Below are 27,924 nucleotides of genomic sequence, written 5' to 3'. Positions count from 1 at the left end.
GCGGGCGCCCGGGGGCGGAGGACCCAGGAGGCGGGAGGCGCTGGGCCGTTTAAGTGGCCTTCCTCCCGCCCCCAGCCGCCCGGTTTGGCCCCGGCTGCGTCCCGACCCCCAGCCTGGCCCACTCAGGTCCTGCCCCACCGAGCGGTCCGCCGGGCACACGGCGGTCTCCGGAGCAACACAAGCCCATGAGGGCCGCGCGCCCTGCCGCCGGCGCTGACGAGACGGAGCTCCCGGGCCCGAAGGAGGAGCAGAGGATCAATGCGGTTCCAGAATCGTTTCCAGCGGTGAGAGGGATGGCGCCTCTGTCCCGTCGCCTGTGCCGGGAGCGGGTGCCGGATCGTGCCTTCTTCCGCGTGGGTTCCGGCTCCTCACCTGGGTCCATCTCCCGTGAATCCCGCCGCTCGGCCGGGGACGGCTCCCGGGGGATTCTCGGCCCTGCTGTCCCTGGGTGATCCTCTTCCTCCGAGGACCGGGATCTCGTGCCTGCCCGGGTCCCCCCTCGCGATCTGCAGACCTCGGATTCCCTGAACCTGCCCTCCTCCCAGGGGGTCCCATTAGCCTACCCAGCCTCACTCTCCGACTCCTACTGTAGCCCCCCATCCCAAAGTCCTCCGACCCTTGCTTCGGCCTCCACCCTTTATTCCCAGCTTGGAGGGTTCCCCCGGCGCACGAAACCGGGGCCGGGTTGCTGCTGCGCCCTGCAGCGAGATTTGCCGTAGAGCGGGGGTGCTGGGCATTTTAGGGGCTTTGTCTTTGAACGGCGGTGACAGTGGAGAAACTGAGGCACGCTCCGCTGGTTTAGCCTTGCCTGGCCAAGTCCCGGCCAGCGGGTTCTCGGGCTTGGAGTCCCAGGGCATGCTATTTTGGGCACTGTGAGGGGGCAAGGTGGCGTTTGGGTAGAGACCTGCTCTTGAAGCGGCTGTGTTAGAAAGGAGGAGGAGGAACCGAGGAGGCACCACCGGAAGGCTGGCCGGCTGCTCTTTCGCTGGAGAGCCCTTGGGAACACCACCCTGGGGAGGTACCATGGCCTTAACCCGGACTCCGGGTCTCTGCCGTCTAGCAATGGATGGAGGCTGGCCATAGCTGTGAGAGGAAGCTCTAGGCTTTTTTTTTTCTCGTCATTCTTCTTCGTTTAAGTGGGTGAAAGTTCACCTCTCCCGTGTTTGTGATAACTCTCCATCCCTTTGTCTGAGTCAGGCAGCCAGCCGTCCCCGTTACCAAACCATCACCCTGAGCAGGTTAGCTTAGTGTGGAGTGACCGGAGGAATTTAAAAGACAGAAAAAGAATGCATGAAATCTCCCAGGGAGGGAATTGCTGCGTTTTTAGGCATTGGCTCTTATTTCAAGATTTTAAAGGGCACTTTTTTTTTTTTTCCTTTTCAACTCCCTAATCCCTTGATGCCCCTTCACCCATTCTGCTGATCTCATTCTTCTCCCAGCCCCAAAGGAATAAAATATGCATAGGGAGAGTTGTGGTGGACTGTGCCATCGGAAAGGTGATCACTTTGAAGACTTGGATTAACTTATAAGTATTGCTTATCACTCAGGGTGTCGAATGCCTGTCAGTATTCCTCTAGTGGGAATATCATATCAGTACTTCTGAAGGCAAAAAGGAACCTTGATGTTCTGGCTTTAGAACATGAAGTCAGTCAGCAATGAGGACTGGAGGAGCTAAAAGGGAGGATGTAACAGGGGATCAGTCATGGTTGGCAAAACCCTGTGCATGTGGTTTGTTTGATTTGGTTTTACTTCTCTGCACATCTGTGCCCTTCCTGTTTTCAGAGAACAGTGGCAACATTCTGTGAAATTACCGGTTTTTGTTTAAGAGTTGTATTTCTTTCCTATCCTTTGAATTGTTCTCTAGAAAAAGAGAAAAAGAAAAAAAGAGCCTGCTTTATTGTTTGTTGCACAAACATTAAAAATGTTGAGGAATGAAAAACAAACCTTCATTTAGGAACCTACCATCTCAACTGATCAAACTCTACTTTTTGCTGGACACTAACCTATCCAGTTCTTATTATCACAGTTGTCATGTGATTTTGCGCTCTACTTTCATTCATTTAAAAATGAAAAATACAGGCATTTTCTTTTGGTGCAGCATAGATGTAATTTTCTCAGCGACTGCACAATATCAATGGATATTTAACAGTTATTTCCTTGATGACATCTAGATCTACTCTGATTTTCTTTGAAGATTGAATGATCCCGTAATTTGTTTTTTTATCATAGGCTAGGGTGGAAAGATGCTTCTAAGGGTCCATTGGAACTTAGAAATAAAGCCTTCAAATAAAAAATATAACAAAACCATCCTGTTTTCTGTGGTCCTCACATTAAAATGTTGAGAGTACTGTTGTGCACCTCTTACTGCTGTGTTGTTGTACATCTTGTGAGCATTCAGATAGTCACAGGAGGGTAAATGGCAGAGGAACTAGAGAGAGGAGCAGGCAGACTTCGAACACATGTTCTCCCACTGAAAGATTTCCTAGGCCTCCATTGAAGAGCATTTGACTGCAGTAAAAACATTTCATTAGGTCATAGTTTGTGGCTATTCTAAATAATAAAACCTGAACACCTTGCTGGTGTGTTATAATGGAAACTTGGTGGTCACTGTGGCTTTGGATCAACTTCCAGAACTCTGCCATATCTGTGGAGGAGGCTGTAAGGACACTTAGCCCACTGTCATAGTGGAGGGCTTTCTGTAGGCATGCTTCTCAAAAAGCTTAGGATGTGAAAAAGTCCCACTGGGACACCTTTTATCTTTCTTGCTTTATCCCTTCCACGTTCGATCCACCCCTCCCCCTGCCACACATACATACATACCCACAGTCATTCCTTCCCTTACACACCATCTCTGACTGATTAGCATACCTGTTGACATTCACTGAGTACCTACCTGTGCCAAGCACTGGCTGGGTATTTGTAGATTCTTCATCTCATCCTCAACTGTGCAACATTGGAAGGCAAATTGTATGCCTATTTAGTAGAAAAGAAAATAGGGTTAGAGAATAAAAGAGAACTTGCCATCATCACACAGGGCAGAGTGAAGGGTTCAATATCACGTCCCTCTCCACCACCCATGCCGCTATTCATCTCTCTCTGTGAGGGAGAGCCCTAAGACCCACAGAGCTCTAATGTTGATGCATCTTGTTGATGCAAGTTCTCCAGCCTGCAATGCAAGTTCTCCAGCCTGGCAACCAAAAATCCAAGGAGAAGGATACTTGTTTCCTCTGCCTGCCCTACCTTCATGACCACTGGCTGGCTACAAATTGAATATGTGGTAAAGTGTCTTATTCTTAAAAGCATTAGAAAGGCTTCTAGGACTGTGTGTTGCCTTTTTTTTTTTTTTTTTTTTTTTTTCATGTTCTCAGAGACTGAATCATAGGCTGTGGTAGTCTCCTTATATATGTCATCTTCCTTATTTAATAATTAAGTTGAATGTCCCGCACCACTATCACTGCCTCTGGCAGCAGACACTTTGCCTAAACATCATGCTCATTCATAAAGGGGAGCTAATAGGGGGTGTACAGGAGTCCATGGAATTCTTGGCCTTTAAGAATATTATTTTCCTGGGATTCAAGATTCTCTTTGGCTCTAAGACTGCCTGTTTTTCTTTGTTGCATACGAAATCCCCAGTGACACTAATTGATGACAGGATCTGTCTCAATTAGGATAAAATAGTTCAGCAGCAGGCAGAATGTCTGTCTTTTAATTCATTCCACATTTATTTATTAAGTTCCCGCAATATGCCAGTCCTTGTGCTTGGGATTGGAAATGAAATGGTGGAAGATAGCCTTCATGGAACGTACGTGACAATGGGGAAAGATGAAATTAAAAATGAACAGGTTAAAAAATCTGACTCTGAATTTTGATATGGGCTCTGGTAGAGTGGGGAAGGCCAACGTGATACTTAGGTGGGATGATCAGGAAAACCTCTCTGAGGAGGTGACATTTGAGCAGAGCTTGACAGGTGAGAAGAGAGCCAGGCATTCTGAAGACTGTTCTAAGCAGAAATAGCAAATGCAGACGTCCTGGGCAGCTAAGACCTGGGTGATTTGAGGAGCAAAAAGGATGTGGTTGGCTGGAGGCGGAGAGTGAGAGGAAGGCAGCAGCAGAGGCTGGAGAAGTGGTGAGGGCTTGTGGCCCACATGCTTTCTGAAGCACCTGGGGAAGCCAGACAGGTTTTTTAAGCTGGGGTTGGTATGTGTGCCATGATCTGGTGTTGAGAGACTATTGCAGCTGCTGGGTAGAGCAGAGCTTTTGTATCTCTACAGACCAGAGGTTTGATTTCTTTCTTTCTTTCTTTTTTTTTTTTTTTTTGCTTTGTTGTAGGGTTGGAAATTCCCAGGCTAGGGGTCAAATCAGAACTGTAGCCACCACCGGCCTACACCACAGCCACAGCAACGCGGGTTCTGAGCCGCATCTGTGACCTATACCACAGCTCACAGCAATGTTGGATCCTTAACCCACTGAGCGAGGCCAGGGATGGAACCCGCATCCACATGGATGCTAGTCAGTTTCGTTAACCGCTGAGCCATGAAGGGTACTCCCCAGAAGTGTGATTTCTTGATTTAAGGTAGGATCTGTGGTGCTCTACCAATGGGGACTCATTCGGAAAGTATTTTGAGGGATTGGTAGCATTGACCGCATTGACAGTATTGACAGCACTGGCATTTGGAGTAGGGAATACAGGGGAGTCAAGGACAGCTTGTGAGATTTGATCTTCTTAGGCCTCTGAGATCTCCCGGTGGGTTACCGATTTACCTTTGGAAGGCACACTACCTTGAGCTGAATTTAAATGAGTCTAGGGAGTGTTACCAGGTCCCGATCTGTTCCCTCTCCATAGTTTTGAAATTCTTTCATGTGGAGAGCCTGAGGAGTTGAAAAGAAAGTGAGGGGGGCTAATGAACAAACCCTCCTTAACTAATAGCTGTATTAAATGGGGTTCCCACACCCACGATAGTCGTCTTGCCTCGAACCCTCTGAAACAGGCTGGATGCTCTTTCTCGAGTTGGGTAGCCATTAGGGTGGGTCTTCCATAAGCTCTTGAGAACCCGCTTCATTCTTTTTTTGGGAAAAGAGAATAGGCTCAGTATGGGGGAGTTTATTTGCATTTTGCATCTGCTTTTCCATTTAGGGCTTGGGCAGCTAATTTCTCCACAGTGATTTCTGCAGGAGGCTGTGTTGAAGGCTTGATTGTACCCTGCCAGATCAGAGAGAAATGGAATATTGCCTGTAAATTTTCTCACAGAACCATGTGTGGTCCCACGGGGCCCCGACAGCTCTGAGCTTGGTGTACTTGCTCTTCCCTTTCCTTATTGCCGGAATCTGGCCCTGCCCTTAACAAGAGACTACCTCAAGTCACATGGATGGGATATTTCTCTCTGAAACCTCTGAGTTTATTTTTAACCTGAGCGTTCCAAGTGGGAAGGGACTAAGCTGTCCCTCGCCACCTAGCTTCTTTGTTTTTAGGAGAAAATTTGAAAGTCTATCCCTGTTGCTGTGTAATAGCCTGACTATTTTTAGATTGGACTGCCAGAGATACAGATTGCTATTTTGGTCTGCAGCCTGGTGGTGGGTAGACAAACCCTACTTGTAGGGCCCTACACAGAGTACTTGACGTTTCGTCTACCCTCAGCCATACCAGAGCCTTGCTTTTTACCCTTAACAATTCCTGATCGGGTATGCTCCTTATAGCCCTGTCGTTATGTCTTAGGGTAATGATGTGGAGATTCTTGAATGCTTGGGACACTTTTAAAGCATCCTTCCCAAGAGTGTAATTATTTTCCTTTTTACTAATAGCTGCCATATAGCAACACTCTCGTCCCTTAGGGAATTAGTAAAATTATTTAAAGGATTATCAGGGGAGAAAAGATTTATTTATCTATGTGGGAGAATAGCTTGGAATAATTCTGAGGCTGTTAGCTGTATATTTCTCTTAAACAGTTTTAAGGCCATCTGATGAATTCCATTCCATAAGTATATATTTTGCTTATTTCCCATTGGTGGTCCAAGTAAGGTATCTTCACTGTCCCAAATCCGTTCCTTAGTAGATCTTCCACCTGATTTCTCTGTGTTGGGTTAGCAGGGACTGCCACTTGATTTTTACTTACTTGCTTCAAGCTAAGAGGCCCTTCTTAATTCAGGGGGAAAGTATTGGCTAGTCTTTATAAACTGGGCACTATTTGGAATGGCTTGACCGTGTGTCTGACCTGGCTCTGCCATTTTGTTTAGCCTGGTACCATTTTTTTCATCATGTTAATTAATAAGATGTGATTAGTCAGAACTCGTTAGTGATGAATAACAAAATCTACCCCCCCCATCCCTAACCCCTAAACTAGCTCAAGCAGGAGGCTACTTTATTGTACAAAGTCTGTTGACATCCTGTAGGCCCCAAGCACAGGAATCCTGCTTCAGTGCTGAGACCTGAGTGCCTCTTGGGTAACAACCTCCATTGTTTCTCTGTATCTGCTTCTTTCAGGCAGCTGCCTGGTTTTTTTTTCCCTGAACTTACATCTCCCTCCTCCTAGAGAACACAGAGATGAAACCAGAATCCCTCATGAAATGTGGTATGGGTATAGATTGGGTCTGGGGGATCCTCACCTGCACACTGAACTTGGAAGAAAGCTATTCTTCTTTTCAGGCCTGATAGTATTTGTGCTTTTCACTGTTCCACTGATTGCCACAAAGTTAGCTCAGAGAGAGGTATGGAATATGGGCATATGTCTATATGGGTAACAGAGTTGGATATTTAGAGACATAAACACATTGTTGTGTATATATGAATTTTATAGCCACTGTAGCAAATGCTAGTCGTAGAGATTTTGAGGGAAACTCTTTTAATTCAGGAAGGATGCAGGTGAAAACATACCTCTGTTTTCAGGTGACCTGGAGGCAGCCAGGTATCATTTATTTAAGCCGTCTGGTGCCGGAACAGGTAATGCAATATAGGGAAACTAGTTGGACAGGCCTGCTAATCATGGGATGGAGGAGGGTTTAAAGATCTACATGTATCAAGCTTTATACATTTTGAGAGAAGCCTTTCAAGTGCATTGAATTTGCAGTAAATGACAGTTACTGGTGTTCAAGTTTAGAAAAATTACCTTGGTTTTTTTCTGTTAGGATTTAAGATTTGATTGTGCCTTTATTTATTTATTTATTTATTTATTTATTTATTTACCGTAGGGGTACCAGTTGAAGGGGGTGGATGTGGTTTTTGTTTGCTTTTGGTTGGTAGAAGGTTTTTCTTTTGAATAGACGGAAGGAATACTTAATCCTATAAACTAGGGCATTTGCTCCAAGAGCATTGCTGTTGGCTCAGTTTACACCCATTTAATGGCTTTGGGTTTGTTCCCATAACTGGGTATTTCCAGCAGTTACCTCTTCAGTTAGAATAGACCAAACAACCACGGACAGTCTTCCCCATTGTTCTTTACAAACTCGGAGCTTTTCTCACATGACATCTTTGTCCCTGCAGGTTCATGAACCACCGGGCCCCAGCCAATGGCCGCTACAAACCAACTTGCTACGAACATGCTGCTAACTGTTACACACATGCAGTGAGTATGAGTTTTTTGATGTTTTCCTCCTTCCCAAAGGGCCTCAGTAGGAGGAAGGGGCAATTGCCTCACTTAAACTCAGCCCTGTGAGTCAAGTTTACCCATCTCTGTGACCTTGCCTGTTGGGTCATGACACCAGGAACTGAGTGTGTCAGAGACTTGGAGTGCTCTGACCTGCAGTCAGCCCTGTCCCTCTTGGGCTTTCTTTAGATGTATAATTATGGGAGATCCCTGGTGGCCTAGCAGTTAAGGATCTGGCATTGTCACTGCTGAGGCATGGGTTCAATCCCTGGCCCAGGAACTTCTGCATGCTGCAGGTGCAGCCAAAAAAACAAAAGTATAATCTTGGTAAGCACCTTAGTTATAAGGAAAACTCAGCCCTGGAATGAAAGGAAATACATTTTCGAGACAATGAGCTGTATTCATTTGGCAAGAAGAGTTCAGCGTTTGTTGAAAAGGGTATTTTTTTAAATAAGTGAATCCCTAAAATAAGTAGCCACATCCTCCCCATCTTCCCCTGTGGCCACTGCCTCTCAGAGCAGATGTTAGTCCGTAGTGTAGACAATAAGACTGATTTAATCCATAAATTCTTAGTTAATATTTTTTTCCTTATAAACATGTTCATTATAAGAAACTTAAGAAGTATTGAAGAATATATAAGAAAAACAAAACTACCCAGAAATAAACTTTTAACACCTGGGTGCATTTCTTCTTTTGTGTGTGGTATTTGTGAATATATATGTATTTTCATAGTTTTCCTATTAATGTCACAGTATTGGCATTTTCTTATGTCATTATGAATTTCCCTTTGTGATTTCATTATTCCTTTTGAAAGTTTCATTTAGTGAGACTTTTGAGGGAAAAATCGTAGCTGCTGTATAGTGAGGATAAGAAACAGAGAAGTAGGAGTCTCTTGTGATGCAGAGGATAAAGCACCTGGTGTGGTCACTGCAGCAAATTGAGGTGTTGCTGTTGCACAGGTTCTCTGGCCCGGGAACTTCCATATGCTGTGGGTGCGACAAAAAAAAAAAAGAAAAGAAAAAGGAATAGAGAAAGAGATCGGTTTACTCCTTTAGTGAAGAGTGTTTAGAACAGGCTAATTGAATTATTTTAGATAGTGTTAATACAATATGTAGGTTATATACGTATGTTATTAGAATAAAGTTTGCTGGAATTCAAGTTGTGCCTTTTCATTTCTTTAATCCCCTTCTCCAAGAATAGTCAGTGTTTTCTATAAAGGAATCATGATGCCAAATAAACCTGAAGTCAACTAGTTTTGGTGGATTCTTTTATAATCTAATAGAACAATGCCACTTGGCCATTACTAGCAGAAATCAGCTGTATAAAGTATCAGTTTTATGTAGCATAATGATGAAATTCACATATTACTTCGTAATACTGAAATATTATTCCAATTTATGTCCTTTTTCCTTAGGTAGTCAAAAATTTTTATTTAAATAATTAATATGCTGAAACCTTGCTAAACTTTTTTTTTCTTTAGAAAAAAGTTTGCACCTGACATGCCCACTCTGGATTCTATAAGAAGGCTTCAATAATGAAATTTGGAGCAATCTTACTAGTAGTCAGTCTCCCTGGACCCATGGCATAGATTCTGGGGACAGCAAGGATTTAGTGGAATTCTTTAGATTTAATTGACCCCTGTCTTTGCATTAATGACATGCTTTGTGAAGTGAGCTTCACAACACCAGAGCATCAAAATGTTTAGAGTCCAAACTTGGTTTTAAAGACTGCACAGCCTAATTGGACTGTCAGCTATACTTGCCTGGGTATCCATCTTTTATTCTTTTATTATTATTATTATTATCATTATTATTATGGCTGATTTAATAGACTTTGGAATATTCAGTTTCAGGTATATAGCAAAGTGATTCAGTTATACATATGTTTTCTTTTTCAGATCATTTTCCATTATAGGCTATTAAAAGATACTGAATATTGTTTCCTGTGTTATGCAATAAATCCTTGTTGCTTATCTATTTTACATATAGTAGTTTGTATCTGTTAACCCCATATTCCTAATTTATCCCTCCCCGATTCCCTTTCCCCTTTAGTAACCGTAAGTTTGTTTTCTATGTCTGTGAGTCTGGTTTTTTTTTGCATATAAATTCATTTGTATTATTTTTTAGATTCCACATATAAATGGTATATACTGTTCACCTTCTCTGATTTAATTCACTTAGTATGATATTCTCTAGGTCCATCCCTGTTGCTACAAATGGCAATATTTCATTCTTTTTTATGGCTGAGTTTTATTCCAATGACTATATATACTACATCTTCTTAAACCAGTCATTTGTTGACTGGCATTTGGATTGTTGCCTTCTTTTATTCTTGAATAAATGTCAAATAACTGTTTGTATGACTTGCTTCTTTGTTTATTATTTCAAAATACATCCATTGTTTTCTCCATCAACTGACTACAAAACACTGATAAGAGTTACAAAAATAATGCCCTGATAGTTGTCATAATACTGATCAATAAAAACAATCAATGAAATACTTTTTTACTTGACATAATGTTGAGCATTTAAATATAATGGTTTTGCATTTCCCGTTGTGGCTCAGCAGTAACATATCTGACTAGCATCCATGCGGACGCAGGTTCAATCCCTGGCATCGCTCAGTGGGTTAAGAATCCAGCGTTGCCATGAGCTGTGGTGTAGGTCGCAGACATGGCTCGGAACCCACATTGCTGTGGCTGTGGCATAGGCTGGCAGCTGCAGCTCAGATTTAACCCCTAGCCTGGGAACTTCCATATGCCACATGGCCCTAAAAAAAAAGACAAACTATGTATATAATGGTTTGGATGTTGAAATGCACAGCTCACTTTTAAAAATAATATTTGCTTGAGATAGACCTGAATAATCCCTTGGCTTATCTCTTCTGGATTGTCATAAGGAACACTTTAGAAACCAAAGTTAAGGAAAATCTGTCAAAACATACACATTAATTTTTTAGAACAGAAAACATCATCTTATTAAACTTACTAAATTATATCCCTAATTTTTGGATTTCAGAGAGCAGTAAAATTTCTAAAATGGACCAATAAAACCTTCTGTCTAATGTCATCATTTCATTAAAGAGAAGATAGGACAGGAAAAAATTAGATGGAGTTCCCTGGTGGCCTAATGAGTTAAAGAGATAAAGATCTGACGTTGTTACTGCTGTGGCTCAGGTTGCTGCTGTGGTGTGGGTTCAACCCCTGGCCTTGGAACTTCCATATGCCATGGGCATGGCCCAAAAAAGGTAGAAAGAGTATAATCTCAAAATAAATTAATTAAGTTCTCTTTTATGATAAACTTACTTTGTTGTCCTTAATTATCTCGTTTTGTTCTGGGCCAGTGAAAACTTCAACATTTGAAATTCAATGCTGATCTCATCTGGAGGATTTAATATTTTGTGGCAAGAGGGAAAATGTAGGTGTTGGGGACAGAAAAGATAGGCTTGCTAGAGTTTGATTTCTTTGCTGGGTATGTTTATTCTAATATCTCATAAATCAGTTTCTGCTTTAATGATTTCTGCTATTCTAAAATGTTTACTTGTCCTACTGATATGACTGACATTGAAATTTGTGTCCATATGTAGTATAAATTGTGGTACAGAAGGCAGAATTCTGAGACTCTAGTCTCTTAAAATTATTTGAATAGGTAGGCGTGGATTACCCTTGCTTACTTGAAAGGTGCTTTTAAAAATGAAATAAACCCAAAACACTTTCATTCTGCAGCAGCCCCCAGATTGGTGGAAAGTACATATCCAAACTAGATATGAGGACATATAACTGGAACAGGTGATTTATTTGCGTGTAGTCTGTACATTATAGAACTTAACTGACTTGATTCATTTGTTGCTCTTTGCTGCACTATTGGGCTTTCAGTAGTGCATGGAGGAAACTGATAAGATTGTTTCAAGATCAAGACCTCCCTGGGAAAGGGGTGTATCTTCTTGGTATTTGACTACTTTAAGTGTCTACCCTAAATCACATAGAGAATAGAATGAAACATGTTCTTAATTAACAAAATTAGGATAGGGAACATTTGTTTTGCAACAGTTGAATAATGTTTTATTCTTACTGCTTGATTGTGTACCCATTGGTGAACGCAGTTCCTGGGCCCTGAATAGCAATATCTGTTTTCAGAGCAGGACCTGACAACTTCATCTGGCTCATGTGTCCAAGGAAGGCAAATGTTTGTTTTAAAATGATCGTCCTAAAATTGTCCCTGGTAAACCTGTGTATTTTTACCAAAGTTCTCAATTCAGTGTTTTACTGGCTATTTTCTTTCCCTTTCTCTCAGTTCCTCATTGTTCCGGCCATCGTGGGCAGTGCCCTCCTCCACCGGCTGTCTGACGACTGCTGGGAAAAGATAACAGCATGGATTTATGGAATGGGCCTCTGTGCCCTCTTCATCGTTTCCACAGTATTTCACATTGTATCATGGAAAAAGAGCCACTTAAGGTACAGTGGATTGTATGCTATTTCAACAGGTCACAGAAGTTGACTTGGGTCAGCCTCCTGTGCTGGTTCGCTTTGGTCACGTGAGGCAAAGAAGTAGACATTTTCCTCCCTGGTAAACTCTAATGCTGTCCATCATTCAGGACATGGTCTATGGATTGGACAGAGTTTGAGGACTCCTATATATACCTAAGAAAGCAGACCTTTGCTCAGAAACCAGTTGAAATTATATTGCTTCCCCAGGACTTTCAACCTACAATCCTGGGACCTGTTTTCAGTGTGTCAGCCTGGCAGCTGGACTCCCTGTTGGGCTTTGAGCCCCAGCCCTGCCCCTTAATCTTGTGTAGATCACTTGACCTCATGGTGCTTCTGTTACTTCGTCACTAAAATGAGAATGATAATGCCTGCCTCATGTGCTGTTGTGATAGGTAAATGAGAGGATGCATGTGGAAATGATTTGAAAACTGCAAAAGACTTCAGAATTCTTTGATGGATGGAGGTATACGACAGCTCAGGTTTACTGTCTAGCAAAGTTCAGCTTTCAGAATTAGGTCCCATGTATCTATTCAAACAAAATTCATGTATTTTGCTGCGATTAATTGTCAAGCACTTTCCAAACAACACTGTGGTCCCTAGCCTCCCAGTGCTAAGGACACAAAAGCATTCGTCCTTTGAGCGAAGGTTAATTTGGGAGATTACAAAGGGAGCAGCACATCATTCACTTGCTTGCGAAATAGATTCTGCACAACCCCAAAGGGCAAAATTTCTCAGAAAAGGAGAATGCAGAGCAAACTTAGAGTGATTTAATACATTGGAATATACCTTTGATTTTATAGAATGTCCAAAAAAAAAAAATCTCAAACTTATTCAAACAGTCTGATATTAAAAAGGTATGCTTTAGAAGTTTTCCTATTGTAGCTCAGCAGGTTAAGAACCCTACATAGTGTCTATGAGGATGCGGATTTGATGCCTGGCCTCACTCAGTGAGTTAAGGATGTGGCATTGCCACGCGCTGCAATGTAGGTCGCCGGTGTAGCTCAGATCCGCTGTGGCTGTGGCATAAGCTGGCAGCTGCAGCTCTGATTTGACCATTAGCCTGGGACCTTCCATATGCCACGGGCATGGCCATAAAAAGAAAAAAGATTCTCAAGATGGATTTGGGATTCATGAGATGATTCCTGGTTTCTTCACATGTAGAATCAGAGTTTCAGAGCTGGAAGATTCCTAAGGGATTATTGAATCCCACCCCCTTAATTTTCTCCTGGGGAAACTGAGGCCCAGAGAAGTGGTCAGACTTGCCCACGTCAGTGATACCAGCAGATTCTGACCATCCCAGGACCTCTCACTCCCAGTCCTGAGGTATTTTCACCACACCCTTCACAGCATTGCTTATAGTCTGCAACATTCCACCTTCGCCTGTAAGCTGACAGTTCCCCAGGCTTAAAATAGAACCACAGCACTGAATCATGAGGGGACTCTGGGACACACTCAAAAGTGAGCCTCAAAAGTACCTGTCCCAGCTCTTCAGGATGTACTGTCGCAGAGCCAAAGGCCAGAGCACTTCATTATCTTCTTGGCACAATCCAGTGCTGTGGTTGCCTTGGCTGACTTGGCTCTGCTGTCTAGATTCCTGAATCAATAAAGAGTCATAGGTGCCGGCTTCGGTATTCAGGGCCTCCCTGCCAGGGCCTAGAGAAGGTATGATAGAAACCAGTCTCTCCTGAACCTTGAAATAGCATTGCAAGAATCATACGCCACACGTGGATTTTTGCTCTGTGTTAATTTTTTTGTTGTTGCTTTTGTTTTTTAGGGCCACACTCACAGCATAGGGAAGTTCCCAGGTCAGCAGCCAAATTGGAGCTGCAGTTGCCGTCCAACACCACAGCCATAGCAACTCAGGATCCCCAACCTACTGAGCGAGGCCAGGGATCAAACCCACGTCCTCACAGATACTAGTTGAGTTCATGAACCACTGAGCCACAATGAAAACTCCTGCATTAAGTTTTTAAAATATCCAAGTAGAGCTTTAATTTAAGTATGGGGAGGGAATTAGTGTCTATTGAGTAACTACTGTGTTGTAGGTGCTGTGCTAAACCTTGGCTACATCATCTCATTTAATGCTTACAGTGATAGAGATGTTACACTTTTGTTTTACCTGTGAGGAAAGGGAAGGTCACAGAGGTGGGTGGTGGATATTGAGTAAAACTGCAGGCCTTACTTTACCTGCTGCAACAGTGCATAACAGTCTAGAAAGCAGAATTAGGAAGGCCCCAAACCTGGCTCAGAATCCAAGTCATCCAAGGAATTAAAAAAAAAACAGATTCTTGGAATTCCCTTGTGGTGCAGCAGGTTAAGGATCTGATGTTTTTACTGCAGCAGCTCAGGTTGCTGCTATGGCATGGATTTCATCCCTGGCCAGGAAACTTCCATATGCCACAGGCACAGGCAAAAAAAAAAAAAAAAAAAAAAAAAAAAAAAAGAAGAAGAAGAAGAAAAATTAAATTTAAATTAAAAAATTAAGAAAAGAGATTCTCTTCTTCACACCATCTTCTACCTTATCCTCTAGGCCTTTTAAATTAGAATCTTCTGGACTGGAGTTTGTGACTATGTTATAAGCTCTCCGGGTGATTCTGATGGGCAGTCAAGTTTGAGAAGCATTAATTTGGTATTTGCTTAGACCCATGACCTAAATTATTTTCAATTCTGCACTAACACGTAACTAACACTAACCATGACTGGACGACCTCAGCCTGCTTTGGTTGAAATAATATCGCTGTTCCACCAAACCATAGAAGCTACCCTTGGGACAGAAAGTGGATTCAAGATGGTGAAATGCATTTTTACTTTGAAATTACCCCAGTAAAGGGCGGATTCTGTCTCATCCGTTTTGTGAATAGATCTCAGTGAGCCAAATCTTTGTACACTTCCTGACTCTTCAGTTTTGGAAGGAAGAACTTGCTTAGAAATCCAGGTGGCTACCTTCTTGGCAGCAAATGCCCTTTTTTTGTTTTTTTCTGGTTTGTGTTATTGCTGTTCCTAAATTAGTTTCTAAATTTGCTTTATTGCAACTTATTGTCTACACTAAGATATTTGAAGTAAAACCTTCTTCAAAGAGATTCTAAAAAGAATGTGACTTTGGAGAGAATGTGCTGAGCCTTCGTGAATTTGTGCCCTGCACCATGATAGAGGTTGAGAGGTGGTCCACCCTCAAGGAATTTCATCTTTCTGTTTTCTAGATAGATCTACGTAAAACGAAAAACATCAGAAAAGACAGATTGTGTTTGTTATTTTTAACTGCTTCAGAGTTCCTGATTATTGGGGGGTCCTTATATGGTGAGGATCTGTGATATATGCAATCTTAAAAATAATACAGAGCTTTCACTTGTGGCTTCGTGTTATTAACAATAGCTGTGTGACTTTGAAGGCCAAGTTATAAATGCCAAGAGAAACAAGAACAAGAGCGAAGTTGCAACATAGAGGAGTAATAACTCTTTCTTCCAGTCTGCAAGTTTTTTGAAAACTTTGTCTAACTTTTTTTTCCCACTAGGACAGTGGAGCATTGTTTTCACATGTGTGATAGAATGGTTATCTATTTCTTCATTGCCGCATCTTATGCTCCCTGGTAAGATCCAGTCTTTCTATCTTTGAAGGTAGTTTTTTTAATGAGCGAATTCTCACTCTTTCTCTCCCTTCTTCCTGTCCCCTGCTCCAGCCCCCTCAACACACATATATGTACACATGCATTTGTTTTTATTTTGATTTACTTGGATAAGATTGCAGATGTTAAGGGAATATTGCTGCCATTCAGAATACGTATGGCATTGGATTGTTTGAGAGAAGTGCTACAAACTCATGTGTGGGTAGCACACTCACTTCTGAAATGTGTTACCTTTGCCTTCCATACTCTTCCTCTGTGCTTCTGCTGCTGTCCAGAATACCTGGCATCTAATTGTTTAAATGGAGATGCTAGAAATACATATAAAGAAAACAAGCTCACTTTTCAAATTCATGCTCTTTGTCTTAAGTTCACTTCACATCACAGTAGCTACGGGTCTATGGGGTGCATTTCTCATTTTTTTAACGATGCGAGTAAAATAATTAGCCACATTAGTTAGCGCTTTAAAATATTTAGTATTCAGGAGTTCCCATCGTGGTGCAGCAGTTAATGAATCCAACTAGGAACCATGAGGTTGCCAGTTTGATCCCTGGCCTTGATCAGTGGGTTAAGGATCTGGCGTTGCCATGAGCTGTGGTGTAGGTCACAGACGTGGCTCGGACCCGGAAGTTGCTGTGGGCCTGGCATAGGCTACAGCTCCGATTAGACCCCTAGCCTGGGAACCTCCATGTGCCACGGGTACGGCCCTAGAAAAGGCAAAAAGACAAAAGATAAAAATAAAAAAATAAAAAATAAATAAAATATTTAGTATTCAGTTCAGTGTCCTTGATTTTCTTGCCTTTTGGTATAGGTCAGATAGAATTTTGCTGCTTTGAAACGCATAATTAAAGAAACATTAGTTTTCCTCTACCAAGACATGGTCCAGTTTTAACCACTCAGAAATTCATATAATGCCATCAGCGACTGTAGTCATTAGAAAGAGCAGGCCTCTGGATTCTGACTAATGCAGCAGCCGTCATTCAAAAGAAACCTAATTATCTGTTGGAGTAAAAAGTAAGTGCTGTTTCTTCCTAGTACCTGTTACTAAATTATAGGTCTGCATCATATTGGAGCAAGAACACTTAAAGGCTTTTGTGAAGTATACCTCAATTTAAAATAAGTAAATAGTCATTTGAAACGTAGGCTGAAAAAAATCAAATACTATAGTAGGCAGTTTGTTCACATGTAGCCTTCGATATGCAGGTGCTACTTTTTCCATTTGGAAATATTAATTTTGTAGTTATGGCCATTCAGAACATTTTTTAATATCCATTCTTAATCTGAATGTAGTATAGATGAGTATGCAGCATTTTAAATTCAGGCTTCACAAGAGTCCATGGTTAAATTCTAACAAGGTATCTTGCATAACCTATATTGGGTTCATCCTTCTCATATTCTCTCTTGGCAGAGAGGTTGATCATGGAGACACCTGGTCTGTGTATTAGGTATCTGCTGTGTGTATTTGATCCAGTTCAGGGTTTTGTTGAATTCTCAGTAAGCTTTGTAAACAATCCGCTCCCAAATATGGAATCAGAAGTAAGAAAGCAAGTAGCTTGGACAACAGTCTGCCTAATAAGGAAAGCCAGGCATCACAGGTGTGCCAGAACTCATTCTGCATGTCTCCTTTTAGCTGGTTCTGTTTTTAAACCACATTAGAGCTAATTCTAAGTCCTAAAGATTGAATGACGATTTTATCTTTGAGTTACTAATTTTACCCCAGTTGCCCAAATACCTCCACAGCATGTTGAGTGCCTTTTCTTTCTGGCCATATCCTAGTACCTTCCCTCCCAGTTTTCAAGACTAGAGGAAAACACAGGTTGTCTGAATTCCCTTCATTTATCACTTCTGTTCTTTGTTGTCATGTTTACATTTTTTAGGTTAAATCTCCGTGAACTTGGACCCCTGGCATCTCATATGCGTTGGTTTATCTGGCTCATGGCAGCTGGAGGAACCATTTATGTATTTCTCTACCATGAAAAGTAAGAGAAAATAATTTATGTTTGATAGCTTTAAAATTAACTTCCTAAATTTTGTCTACCTTATAACACAAATTACATTTTCATTTCAAAATAGTAGAAATACATAAATAGAATATATATTGCTTTAACAAATCTTCAGAACCATTTGATACTCACTATTGGTGGATAGATTGCTTCAGAGAGAAGAGAATGGTATGCTTGTGTGGCATAATGTTAGTTGAAGGCCAAGGTGGACTTGTCCCTCACAACACTTACCTAGAGAGGAGCCCAGAGGATATTCCAAACCAGTATTCCCTGAGAAATGGGACGTTTGGAAGGGCATCTAACTCTTCACGCCTTCAGCATGTGACACACTTTCTTTAACCTGTCATTCGTAGCTCCTAGTCATTAGTGTTAAGCAATATAAAAAGGATGCATATTGAAATTTAGTATTTTAGTTCTAGGGCAGACCTTCAAGGTCATCTGTTTCCACTTCAGGCTTTAAAAATGAGAACATTTAGTACATGCATCAAATTGGTGACTCATCTGGACTTAGGACCCACATGTCCCCATTCCTATTCCGTCACTCTTTTCATTATCTCACATTCCTAGACTTGAAAAACTTACAACCATGAAGTCGCTGACATTGGATACAGTTTATTAAATTCGTTATGTATTGTCTTTGGCATATTGGCCCTCAGGATTGAGTGTTATTTATGTTTATCACAAAGTATTAAATTTTTTTCTCTTTTCAAAAGAAAATGGTAGTTTGAGCAAACTTCGCTCTGACTTTGAAATTCATTTAAACACATTTTTGACCATAATTAGCAATTCTGAGTAGTGTTATGTGTTATATATATCCAAGGGAACAGTTTGTTTCGCAGCCTCAAACCCTAATTTATATCCTTGGATAAAATAGGAAATAAAGTAAGACAACTGTTTTTTCTCCTACTCCAGGCCTTTGTTGTAAACCAAAGCCATATTCTTCCCCAGTCTACTTCCTGGTGGACTTTGAATATAAAACACTAAGAATGAGATCCAAGTCACCCTTGACTCTTAAGTCAAACTATAAACATAAGCTGAATTTCGGTACAGTGTGTTTCTTAGCATTTTCAGGTATTCTGCACCCAGTGCGATGAACCTTATGAATTGGAGTTTGTGCAGGTGCAAAATAAAGAGACGAAAATATATGCCCTAGTTTCTTAGGGCTCCTATCCCTGTGCCACTGATAAACCAGGCTCCATGCCCCCTCCCTATGCAGCTTCAAAACTTCAGGGTCTCCTACCAATGCATGGGAATGACAAGGCAAACATGCTGGGATTAGAAGGGGAGAGATGCATGATGGATTGGATTCAACGGTAACCAGTTTTGTCAGGAAACATCTTCCCTGTAGCAAGTGCAGTTTGATGTCTTATCAGTTTTGAAAGAAATGCTAGTTCACTGTTACTCAACTACAGCTACAGTATTTCAGTTAGAGGCTTAATATTCTCCTACTGAGAAAATACACTTCATTTGAACAGTTAGGTGTTTACGTTCTTTTTTCAAAAGGAAAAACTGGTATAGAAATGGTCTAAGTGTTACAAGAATAGATAAATCAATGGCCTTTCTCTTGCAGGTATAAGGTGGTTGAGCTCTTTTTCTACCTTACAATGGGGTTTTCTCCAGCCTTGGTGGTGACTTCAATGGTAAGAAGTGGCTTCATAATCTTAATTATTTCACCTTATTTTCTTTTAAATTGCTGTGACCCTTAATATGTCTATAAATATAATACATAGCTTTTCTTTCTAAAGCTATGACATGTCTTATTAACTACAGACGCCAAAGAAAAAAATAAGTGAGTTACAAAGTGCCGCAGCTTATACTAGTGATTATCTAAAATTTGGAAAAGCTATACATTGAAGTGTGTCTATGTGGTCATCTGCTGTATTTGTTCTTTTACATAACCTTTCTGTTCACCCTACCCCTACCCTTTTGCCAAAGAGGTATGAGATTATGTGAAAGTGAGCCTTTCTACTTGAATTACTTAGTGTCTTAACCCTAAATCCTAAATTATGGTTAGTGACTTCTTAAACTTAAGAATTGGAAGGACCTCTAAAGGTCATTTTTGGTTCATGTTGTTGGCTGTTTCTCACATCCCTTCATGCTTACTTTTCCTTTCACTTGCGTATTATTTCTCTTTCTCAAGAAAGTGCTTTTTTTTTTTTTTTTTTTTGTCTTTTGTCTTTTTGTCTTTTGTTGTTGTTGTTGTTGCTATTTCTTGGGCTGCTCCCGCAGCATATGGAGGTTCCCAGGCTAGGGGTTGAATCGGAGCTGTAGCCACCGGCCTACGCCATAGGCACAACAACGCAGAATCCGAGCTGCATCTGCAACCTACACCACAGCTCACGGCAACGCCGGATCGTTTACCCACTGAGCAAGGGCAGGGACCGAACCCGCAACCTCATGGTTCCTAATCGGATTCATTAACCACTGCACCACGACGGGAACTCCTTTTTTTTTTTTTTTAAACTGTGCTTGAAAATTCCTTGTGGGGACTTTGATGGGTGAAAGTGTGGAATTACCTGCAGTAGGCATAGGCATGTATGTGTTTTGTACTCCCATTCAGACCGATCACTGTGGAGACCTCGATGTGTGTGTGTCTGTCCATTTGAAACAGTAACATAACAAAACAATCTCAGGATCCCATCCACTGGTCCCTTGGGCCTTTAGCTTATGTATTCCTGGTGCTACACTTTGCATTTTGGGGCACTAGCCACTATGTTATAGTATGAGCTCTCTTCTCAGCCTGCAGTGGTCACAATTATACCTATAATTTCAATCCTGAGGTCCTAGGCATGTTACAAGAATGTAATTTTGCTGTAGATCTTGCCCTCATCACAAAAAAAACACCTGCAAAAGGTTTTAGAATTTACAGGTTTACTTATGTTTCCCCCTCCCCCCGCCGAGAGAATATCTTAGGAGAATGTAACAGTATATATTCTTTGAGATAGGAGATTTATAATGGCTTTAATAATTACCTAGCACCAAAAATACATACAGTTTAGTTGGTCAGGGCAACAGGGAGGTGAGGGGAGGGAGATGAATGACAGAAATGAGGAAAATCTGCCTTGAAGGCCATATAGTTAGAACGTGACTGAGGACACCAAAGCAATGTAAGCAAGATCTAGGTTGATAGGTTACTGATCCTTAGAGTGGAACTTCAAGTAAATACCCTCTTATCTTAAGAGTAAATTTATCCAGTATTTTTCGTAGGCCTAAGCCTTTCATGGCATTTTCACATGTGGTACAATAGCAGATGACGAATGTTTGTGACAATCAAACAGGAAAATCCCCACACTTGCCATGATAAATTTAGAATCAAGCAGAAAAATACCATTCATATAAAATAGGAAACTACCATAAGGTTTTATAATGTCTTTGACTGGGGAAAGTGCAGCCTGCCATGGGAGCACATAATGCTAATTAATCTGATTCAGAAAGGATAAATAGGAGCCAAGAGATGGAAGAGGTACTGCAAGTGGTACAGAGAAAAGATACAGCATGGAGGAAGCTCTAGAGACAGGGAAAGCACAAGCATCTTTGAAGAATTAAAAATAGTATCTGTTTGAATATGCATGTATGCATGAGGGCATGTAATTATGCAGGTAGCACAAGTCTTGTGATAAAAGCCCGTGAGCTAGATGGAGACCAGATCAAAAAGAAATTCATCAGCCATCTTAAGGAAAAAAGCAGCAGTCTAAGTGATGAAGACTCAAACCTGAAGTGTTTCAGTCAGAATAATGGATATGACTTACCCTCTGCCATTAAGAACTATAAAATTCGGAAAAGTATATGAAACAATTGTTTTTCGTCATTGGGCACAGACACTTAGGACTGTGATCCTTGAAAGGAAGAGAAACCACAAGATGAGCTTCAAAGGCACTGCAGTTTTCTCCCCGGGCACACTTTCCAAACTGCAGTAGAGGAACGTAGAGTCCAAGAGCAGCCCTCTAGATGGAGGAAACAAATCTGCATTTCAGCTGCAGAGCTGGCTGCAGTTTGAGGGCAGGGTCCTGGAGAGGAGGGAGCATCACTCACAGAGAAGAGTCTGCAGAAATCTACAAAGGGGTTCCCTGGAGTCCTTGCCTGAATATTAAGCTGCATTTGTTCAGGGCAAGACTCTGTGAGCCCTGGCTGAGAATAGCTGTTGGAAGGCTGTGAGATAAATGGAGATTCCAGAAGGATCCTACGCTGGGAGATACCAGCCGGAATAGAGTGACCATGCTGAACAACTCAGTATTCTGTTGACCCCACCAGAATACTGGGGCCGGAAGAGCTACACTGGTTCTAAGTGAGGGTGGCTCTGGCACTGCCGTAATAAAGCCCAGAAACCTCAAAAGGTCAAAAGTAATCCTCCTGTAAATAAACTGCCTGTCAGAATAAACCCAACATTCTTTTGAGGAAGACAACAAAAGCTATACTCTTTAACAACCTGGCATTCATTATCCAAACAAATATTACTAGATAAGAAATAGGAAATATCTAAGGAAAAACAGATCAATAAAAACAGATCCAAAGATGACAGATGGCGTTCCCATTGTGGCTCAGAAGAAGTGTATCTGACTAGCATCCATGAGGACTCAGTTCGATCCCTGGCCTTGCTCAGTGGGTTAAGGATCCGGCATTGCCATAAGCTGTGGTATAGGTCGCAGATGTGGCTCGGATCCAGCATTGCTGTGGCTGTGGCTGTGGTGTAGGCTGGCAGCTCTAGCTCCAGTTTGACCCCTAGCCTGGGAACCTCCATATGCCACGGGCGCAGCCCTAGAAAGACAAAAAAAAGACGGCAGATGTTGAAATAGCATACAAGAACTTTAAAACACAAGGAGTAAACTGATGAGGAATCTCAGGAAAGAAATGGAACTATTAAAAAAGAGAGCCAAATGGAAATTCTAGATCCAAAAACTGTATGTTAAGAAAAAATTTATTGGAGGGGTTGAACAACAAATGAGACACTGCAGAAGAAAAGATCAATAAACTTTAAAATGAATAGTCAAGCCCCAGACTGGGAGAAAATATTTGTTTTCTCTGTGTATATCCGACAAAGAATGTATCTCAAATATATAAAGCACTCCCAATCAGTAGTAAAAAAGCTAATTCTATAAAAAAAAAGAGTAGAACACTTCAACAGACACTTGACAAAGAAAAAGGTATTCAAGTATCCAGTAGCCCTTGGATAAGTTCTCAGTGTCACTAGTCATCAGGGAAGTCAGGGATATGAAAATTAATACCTCAGCATGCCACTACTACACCCCCTACAGAATGATTAAAATTAAGACTGATGCCACCAAATATCAGCAAGGATGTGAAATAATTAGAACCCTAGTTCATTGCTGGAGTTTGAAATGGTATAACCACTTTGAAATTTGTTTAGCAGTTTATGATTAAAAAATGGAGTTCCTTGGTGGCTCAGCAGGTTAAGGACTTGGCATTGTCACTCCTGTGGTTAAGGTTCAATCTCTGGCCCAGGAACTTAGGCCACAGATGCACCAAAAAATAAATAAATAAATAAATAAAATTAAGCATACCTTTATGACTCAAGCAGTATTATCCAACAGAAACAACAGCATGTATCTACAAAAGGACTTGTAAAATAATATACATATTAAATTTATTCATGATACCCCTCAAATGGAAAGGATAATCAAATGATGTTAAATAAATCAATGGGATACTAAGTAATAGAAAAAAAAGAATGACTTGGTACACAGTAGCACATTCATGAATCTCAAAAACATTGTACACTGTTCATTTCAAAAAAATGAAGCCAGACACAAAAATGTACATAGAGTATAATTCCATTCATGTGAGGTTCTAGAACAAGCTTAGTTTGCGGTAAAAGCAATAAGAAAAGTGGTTGCCTTGGTGGACGGGATTGTCCAGGATGGGGAAGGGGCATCAGAGAACTTTGTGGGGTGTTAGGATACATGAGCGTGAGTATCTTGATGGGGTGGAATGGTTTACATACATGTGTGCATTTTATCAAAACTCTTACTGTTCACTTAAGATCTATGCATTACCCTGTGTAAATTAATCATCTGTTTTTTAAATGACCGCCCCCCCCCAAAAAAGGAACATAAGTTCAGGAGATAGACCACCTTGGTTCTTTGTTCAAATCATGATTCTGACACTTAAAAGCCTCATAGCTTTGGGCAAGTAATTTACCCTCTCTGTGTTCTGGCTTTCTCATCTATAAAGTTGAGATTAAAATAATACTGAAATATTAAATGAGGGTTTCAAACAGGGCCTGATACACAGAAACATATTGACATTGATAATGAAGAAAACATAGCTGGTTTTGTTTGCTCTAGGTTTAACTATGTTCTTGTTCTTTGAGGGTTGATAAAGCAGATGTGCTGTCCTGAAGAACTAACCGTCTATTAACAGAATGTGTGTCAGAACCAGCCTGTGCACTTGGTTTGGTCTCTCATATATTGTTTTAGCAGAAGAAAAAGGAACAGTGTCTTTGGGGCATCGAGCAGCTGTGTGACTTTGTTCAGGTTACTCGTTTCTCTGACCTTCTTAGTGTCTTCATCTAAAATAAGGAGGTTTGGGAAGTTCCCTTCGTGGCTCAGTGGTTAAGGAACCCAACTAGGATCCGTGAGAATGCAGGTTCGATCCCTGGCCTTTCTCAGTGGGTTGGGGATCTGGCGTTGCTATGAGCTGTGGTGCAGGTGGCAGACACAGCTCAGATCCCTCGTTGCTGTGGCTGCTCTGTAGGCCGGCAGCTGTAGCTCCAATTTGATGCCTAGTCTGGGAATTTCCATATGCTACAAGTGCAGCCCTAAAAAGCAGTCAATCTGTCAATCAATCAATCAATCAATAGGAGTTAGTTGAGTGACTCCTCACTGAGGAGTAGATGCCCCTGTGAGAATCCCATGAAAACCTCCTCTCTTAGGAAAATGCCCCTAATACACATACACAGAGAATTGCGTATAATTATAGAATATCAATTGCTTTGTAACCTTTAGGAAATAATGAGTGTGTATGGTGGTTTGTTTTGCTTGTTTTCCTTTTTAAGGAAAACGAAATCTGGCTGATGTCCTACCTTAGCGAGGTTAATGAGAAATCTGGTATCTGTCATTTTGAATTGGCTCCTTCCCTCATTATTTTATCCTACAAAAACCATGGTGCTTATGTGAACTTGAAAATTACAAAAACCATGGTGCTTATGTGAACTTGAAAAATACGGCAGATCCTCACCCTGGCCCTGGATCCTCAGGCCTGGTTCTTGGCACACATCGTCCGTGACTGCCATTGCTCTGGCCTAGGCCCATGGGACCCTTCAAGCAAGTGGTTACAACGAGGCTTCCCCATGTTCCCTGTTGAACTTGGCCACGGGGATCTGCTCCAAGGCTCCCAAAGTCACAGCCACCCAGTGCCCAGTCCTCTAGGTTATCCATACACCTCTCCCCATCCAAGGCCATGCCACAATCTGGCTTAAGTTTCCACTCACCCTACAGAACCTGATACCTTTCTATTCCTAGTCTCCAGGAATCCCAACTTGTTTCTCTATCAGCTTCCTAAGCCTGCCTCTGTTCTCTTCCCCTCTCATTCATACAGCCCAATTTTAATCTTATAAATGGGCCAAGGTCTTTGAAAACCAAAAGTAGTCTACGCGTTCTCCTTTTTATGCTAAAACACACAAGGCTGTTAATTTCCTGCTAAGCTAAGAAACTCCCAGGTGCAAAGACAAAAAGGCCTGGGAACATCCAGAAAGTTAGGAAATATGCCATGTGGTCTCAGGTCTCAGAGGTCACTCCTAGCTGGATTTTCCTGTGTTAGCCATGAAGAAGCAGTAAGCTCACCGAAGCAGGGGGAGAGTCTCAGAAAAGTAATTAGTGTAGAACAGAGTTTGAGGAAGACAAAGGAGTGGAAACCAGGCTGAGAGGTGGATTATAAATGGAGTGGTGTGGGCGTGCCTTAGTAGGGAAAAAAAGCTCTTAAACGGGAAGATGAAAGCCGAGGACTGTACTTTATTAAAACAAATTATCATTCATTTTAGATGCAATCACAGTCTGCTTAAACTTGCTATAAATGAGCAGGAGGTACCACTTTTTACCATGGGACCTGTAACTTGACCGCTCAGTCAGGTCAAGACACTGATCCAGAGGGTAATCTAGGTCAATTTAAGTGTAGTTCATGTTTACAGGTCAGGGTTCTGTCTACGCAGAGCTACTTCATTGTCTAGACAGTTAGGAGGCTTAGGGGGAATTGCAGTGATCTCTTTAGCTTGTCACATCAGAGTAACATCAAAACCTTTTTATTTTTTTCCTCTGTTGACAGAATAACACTGACGGACTCCACGAACTTGCCTGTGGGGGCTTAATTTATTGCCTGGGAGTTGTATTCTTCAAGAGCGATGGCATCATTCCATTTGCCCATGCCATCTGGCACCTGTTTGTGGCCACGGCAGCTGCAGTGCATTACTATGCCATTTGGAAATATCTTTACCGAAGCCCTACAGACTTTATGCGACATTTATGACCAATCTGTACTAGGTCTCCAAACCAGTATTATTTCAATTATGGCACTTAAAAGAGTGAGGTCAGACCTGAAAACTGCACGGAGGAAAAAACAACAAAGAAGACAACTGCACTGACTTTCTTTATATCTTTTGAATATAATTACTGTGAAAGTACAAAAGCTGTGTTCTGGAGTTTTCCCCCTCACAGCAAATAAGTAAAGTTGTGACTTAATTATTCATTCCATTCCACTATTATGAAGGACTCTGGATAGGCTTGGCCAGCTGATGTTTACAAACCAGAATTTTGTATTTTAATTTTACAGATTTTACTACATGATTTTTCTAAATTACCAGGTCAGGTTGTAAAAGTCAGTGCAATAACAAAACTTCCTTTTTAAGAGAAAATGATTTCTATCACTTTCCCATTAGCCGTGTAAAGAATCATGGACAGAACTTACACTACTTTTTACCATGTTTCATCTTGGCATAACGTGGTTATTTTTTAAAATAGAAACTTCAGTTTTTTGTAAATTTTTTAAAAAAATAATTCATTGAAGCGCATCTCTGCGGTTCCTCATTCATGTGAATTTTTGCAGCAAGCTGTCAACATTCCACAAGAGAACAAACATTATACCTCTTCTGATAGTTTTGTGAAGCATGGAGAAATTGCCAATTTTTAAAAACTGCAAGTTTTCCAAAACTTTTCTGCCAACCTCTGACTCCGAATTCCGTGCTGCTTTGGGTCATATACTTGACCTAGTTAGGTGTCCCAGTGATGGAAAAGTATTTTGATATAAACTTTTTCAAAAGATTCAACCTTTTCTCTATGCCTTTGCCATGTTTTCTTCAGGGTCTTTTCTCAACAGCGGATGCCTATTCAGTCTGTATTAGAGTATTGTTGGATTGGCCATCCATAGAAAACTCCTGAAGAGCATTCTGATTACAGAGAATAGTGGTCATGCCTGTTTGGTGCCTAATGGTTAAGTCATTGTCACTTAGCTGTACATTATCAGTTTGATATTCATTTTAAATTGTGGAACTAGATGCATAAATTCACATTTCTACCTTTCCTTTGCATTTCTTGATATACTTTTTTCTTTTTCATAAAAAAAAATATTTAAAGCCTTGTTTGGCAGATAAAAACTCATGTGCCTGTAGTCCATGGGTTGTATCCTGACTCAGTGGAGTGGTATTTAATATGTTGTTTTTGGTTTTCCCTCAGTGTCTTATATTAAGATTAACATATCAGTTGCTTTGTTGGTTAATCTCCTGGTGGTGTTTTAATAAATGAGATAACCTTGCCTTTATATCAGGTGCTGATAGCCTGTTTTCCAGTAATGGGTTTGATCATTGGACTTGTTGGCTTGACAGTATATCAAATTCAATTAATTGAAATATTGTACTGATGTGGCTTTAAATGAGGGTTTATTTTGTGTGTGTGTTTAGAAATCTCTGACTTTGGTAAATTACATGGGAAAGAAGAACAGAAGAACTGCTTTTTTGCTGGTGAATTCTTAAATAGGCAAGGTACCCAGTCATAACACCGTCCAGACCACCCCTTCTGCATGATTCTGAACATCTGGATGCCTGTTGTTTTATTGTGTATATTTAATTTTTAATATATTAACTTTTGTGGATTCATTTGAAGTCTGCTCTAAAGTAACACTGTCAAAAACCACTAAAATGTATATAAAAAATTGTGCTGTAGACTAAAATAAAATTGTTACTTGGATTTGTTCCACTGTCTCTAAATTAGATGACTGTGAAAATGATAATGCGTT

At 41.1% G+C, this 27,924-nt stretch overlaps 1 protein-coding gene across 2 annotated transcripts; it reads left to right on the top strand.

The window, feature by feature from the left end:
* MMD (monocyte to macrophage differentiation associated) lies at positions 1-27,881 on the top strand. Of its 2 annotated transcripts, NM_001044595.2 has the most exon segments (7): positions 185-284; positions 7,475-7,556; positions 11,870-12,030; positions 15,575-15,649; positions 17,560-17,661; positions 19,256-19,325; positions 25,963-27,875. In NM_001044595.2, coding segments are annotated over 7 exon segments (717 nt in total). In that variant the 5' UTR covers positions 185-258; the 3' UTR covers positions 26,164-27,875.

This window comes from Sus scrofa, chromosome 12, assembly GCF_000003025.6.
Source record: "Sus scrofa isolate TJ Tabasco breed Duroc chromosome 12, Sscrofa11.1, whole genome shotgun sequence".
NCBI classification, from domain to species: Eukaryota; Metazoa; Chordata; class Mammalia; order Artiodactyla; family Suidae; genus Sus; species Sus scrofa.
This window is presented reverse-complemented; position numbering and strand designations above follow the sequence as displayed.

Coding starts and splice junctions, on each gene's coding strand:
- MMD (XM_021066259.1), top strand. CDS start 259: ATGCGGTTCCAGAATCGTTTCCAGCG. Junction 285..7,474: donor TTCCAGAATCGTTTCCAGCG/GTGAGAGGGATG, acceptor TTGTCCCTGCAG/GTTCATGAACCACCGGGCCC. Junction 19,326..25,962: donor CCTTGGTGGTGACTTCAATG/GTAAGAAGTGGC, acceptor CTCTGTTGACAG/AATAACACTGACGGACTCCA.